This window comes from Solanum tuberosum, unplaced genomic scaffold, assembly GCF_000226075.1.
Source record: "Solanum tuberosum cultivar DM 1-3 516 R44 unplaced genomic scaffold, SolTub_3.0 scf00112, whole genome shotgun sequence".
In the NCBI taxonomy this organism is placed as follows: Eukaryota; Viridiplantae; Streptophyta; class Magnoliopsida; order Solanales; family Solanaceae; genus Solanum; species Solanum tuberosum.
The window spans coordinates 122,551-126,193 of NW_006239035.1; the positions used below are offsets into that span (position 1 = coordinate 122,551).

Sequence of the window (3,643 nt, forward strand, 5' to 3'; positions counted from 1 at the left end):
ATATCTAAATCTGCATCATTAAATTAAAAATGCAACATCAAATAACATCAGTACATGAAATATATGGTATGTAAAATATTTGAATGAAATAACTAGCTAAAATTGAACATACTCAACTGAATGAGTAACTCCAAGGTTAGACTGAAACAAAGTCATCTGAGTTGTAAAATTTGCATGTGTGCTTTATCAATAAAAAATTTAAACAGGTTATTTGCCATAATAGCAATTACTAAAAATAATATATCTTTACTTTTCTTGGGGAGTTTCTTATGATCGACATAAACCATGTGAGCTCATGATGTATAACTTACAATCTTAGTTGAGAGGGTTGCCTTATACTGTGCCGGGATATAGAACTTGTCTGTTTGATGTGGATCCACTATCGAGCCTCTTGGACTAAAGAAGATGACCATCTAGCGGTGTGCTAAAAAATCCTATGATGGAACGTAATTATGAGACTTGAATTTTCTAAACTTGCATCTTCTTGCTACTATATAATACTCCAAAAATTATTTGTATATACTAATACGCTCATAAATAGATAAACTATTTGTCTTTCTAAATCACATACAAGGTTTTACTCTAAATAGTTCTTTAGAACTGAACTGAACTTGCTATACAATCTTGGGATAAAGCACAAGTACCCCCCTAGACTATGACTGAAATCTCATAAACACATCTTAACTAAACTAAGGTCCTTATGACTCCCCACTCCCTCCCGAACTCATTTTTTTTGTAATTTTGTACACCTTTCGGGTTATGTGGCACACTCCATAACTCCACGTAGTTGAAGCGCGTGAGAGATGTTTGGATGCCCGTTTCTCTCGCCCTACTTCTAAATATAGATAGAAAGGTTTGAAGAGAATTTCAAAAAGTCATTCTCTCCTTTCTAAAGTTGCGCAAGACACCCCCCGCTCCCCCAGAACAAAGCCCACCCCTCTTTTTCCCCTTTTAATGAAGGACCCTCGCCTTGCTTCCTATTCATTTGTGGGTCTGGATCCGATTTTTTTTTTAATTTTGAGAATCAACCAATGGAAAAGTTCGTAGCACAGGTGACTCACATCCTCCCTCTCGCCCAAATAAATGAAATGAGATGAATCAAATCAATAAGTTTTTTGATTGATTCAGGGCGCAGCGAAACCAAATTCAATCAAGGAAATGGGGCTTGCTTTTCCTAAGGCTGATTCATCCTATTCAAATTTAGCTATGCTAATGGAAGAGGAAACGTTTTCAGATGAAGCCAAAAAGGTGTACAAAATTACAAAAAAAAAGTTGGGGGGGGGGTAATAGGACCTTAGTTTAGTTAAAGTCTGTCTCTGGAATTTCGGGCATATACTAGTGAGGTACTTGTGCCTTATCCCTAAAATTACTATGCTTTCTCAAAGCTGAAATCTACTTTAATTTCTTTAAAAACTGACTATGAGTTAAGGTGTGTCTGTGGAATTTCGATCATAGACTAGTGGGGTACTTGTGCCTTATTCCTAAAATCACTATGCTTTCTCAAAGCTGAAATCTACTTTGTTTAAAAACTGACTATGATTTCTTTATGAAAATATGGCTTTCATTTCTTTCTGAAATAATACACTTGAAGATAAATATACTTTCTTGAAATAGTGCACTTGAATCTAAATATATTTTCTTGAACTCTTTCTTTAAATAATGCACTTGAATCTGAATATACTTTCTTGAAATACTTCTTTAAAACTTGTAATATATATTTTATTCATGAAAAAAAAATGCATATGAAATACTACAACAATATCTACAAATAACTTTAGCTAAAAAGGGCACATGTTGTAGAATAAATATAAACCATCATTCAAGAATCATCAATGAATATGAAATACAATAATTTCAACAATAGAATTCGACATCAAGAAGATTGGATTAGAAAACAACATGAATTTATGCACTTTGGGGTAAAAACTCTGACTTTGGCCTTACTAAATGAAACTGTAGATGTAGGACGTGAGAAAGAGCTAAGTTCCTTACTATGATAACCTTACATACCTTGAATCTCTCCAATTGAAACCCTAAGATTAAAGAAGAATTTCAAAAGTCTGTTCTTGAACCTTGAGATGAGTTATCTTGAAACCCCTAGGTTTTGATGGTAGATTCTTGCTTAGGATACACAATCATATGTTAGAATTACTAGAAAATTGTGAGAGTATGCTAACTTTGATTTGGAAGGAACAAATCTTGATGGACTTTCCCCAAAATCAAATGTCGAACTCAAGAATCGAGTTCTTGATTTCACAACTAGAGCTAGGAAGAGGATTTGATGTTAAAATTTTGTAGAAATTCTAAATTTTGTGTTATAAGATTATGGATAATACTTACCAAGACTTGGTAGAGTTTAAGAGAGATCTCGAGGGATGTAGGGTTGACCGAGGAGTGAAAAGAACTCAAAATAGCGCTTTTATAAAATCTATAAAAAATTATATACAACTGATATAAAGTTATGTACAGGTCGTATACAGTGATATATGGATCATACATTTATACTATGAGTCGTGGTCTGACTTGTGGTTGCTTGGGTGGATTTTAAAACTATCTGAAGTTTCCCATGGGTCATAGTATGGGTCGTACTACTGAAAGTTTCAGACTAGAGCATCTCTGGTAAAACGATCGTAACATTTTAATCCAGACTCAGATTTACAAATGATTAGTGGAGTTAGAAATAAGACACAAATATCTTTAATTTGATGGGTAATAGGGCACATAATTTTTCATATTCTAAGAGATATGCTCGTTTGAAGCTGACCCTTGCATGATCTTATACAAAAACTTAATCGGTAGTTATCGTCATCATCATCCTCTTCGTCGCCCGAACCTGCTGCAGCCTGGCTGCTTCCCACCTTGCTTGCTTTTAAGATTTTTTTAGTGCTCTTGCAACTGAAATTATTGCAAGTGGCAGCCCCTTGCATTCTTTGGCAACCTTTTTTGCTATGTCAAGTAGAGATGGATCATCGACAAAATTACCGACTTTCTGCCTGAAAAGGATCCATGCTTTCTCTTCAGATAACATTCCAACTTCCAATGTCTTCTGAGCTCCCATTGCTGCACAAACAGATCAGAAATGTGTTGTGAATGTCACTTTGCACTGGTGTTTGCGGTTGCTTCCACTTGGAATTCCAAGTCTCTTTATATCAAGAGCCTTCTGAACATCATCCAAGATTATAAGGATGCGGCAGTTCTGATCCATTAACCTTGTACGCAGCTGATCTTCACGACTCCATAACTTATTCCCTGCTAATGTCAGTCTGATTTCTCTTGCGATCTCACCCTGAATTCTTTTTGAGTCTGGTTGTTGACTGACAATTACCATGAATACATCATCAAACAACCTTTCAGACCAAATATCCCAATCATAGTGACTCCGTCATCTTTCAGAGCTGCCATGACCTCATCATCTTTCACTATATAGCCTCACTTTGGATTGGATGATCAAAGGAGATTACATCAGACTTGTTGCTTTCATTTTGAAGTTCAATCACCTTCAGTGTAATTTTCTTAGCTCTCCTGCTCAGCGAGTAACGTGACTTCAAATTTGGACACCAACCGTATCTTTCAACCTCAATTCTACCTCGTTGCATTACAGCTGCCACATCTGCAGTAGTGGTATCAACACTAGTTAACCAAG

The 3,643-nt window shown here is 35.6% G+C and overlaps 1 protein-coding gene across 1 annotated transcript; it reads right to left on the minus strand.

Annotated features, from left to right (window-relative positions):
* Nucleotides 1–2,869: 2,869 nt before the first annotated feature.
* Nucleotides 2,870–3,328, minus strand: LOC107060988 (putative disease resistance protein At4g10780). Its single transcript, XM_015309633.1, has 2 exons — nt 3,127–3,328; nt 2,870–3,060 (listed from the first exon to the last, which is right to left on the minus strand). Exons 1-2 carry the CDS (start codon nt 3,326–3,328, stop codon nt 2,870–2,872), a joined length of 393 nt encoding a protein of 130 aa, XP_015165119.1.
* Between the last annotated feature and the right edge of the window lie 315 nt (nt 3,329–3,643).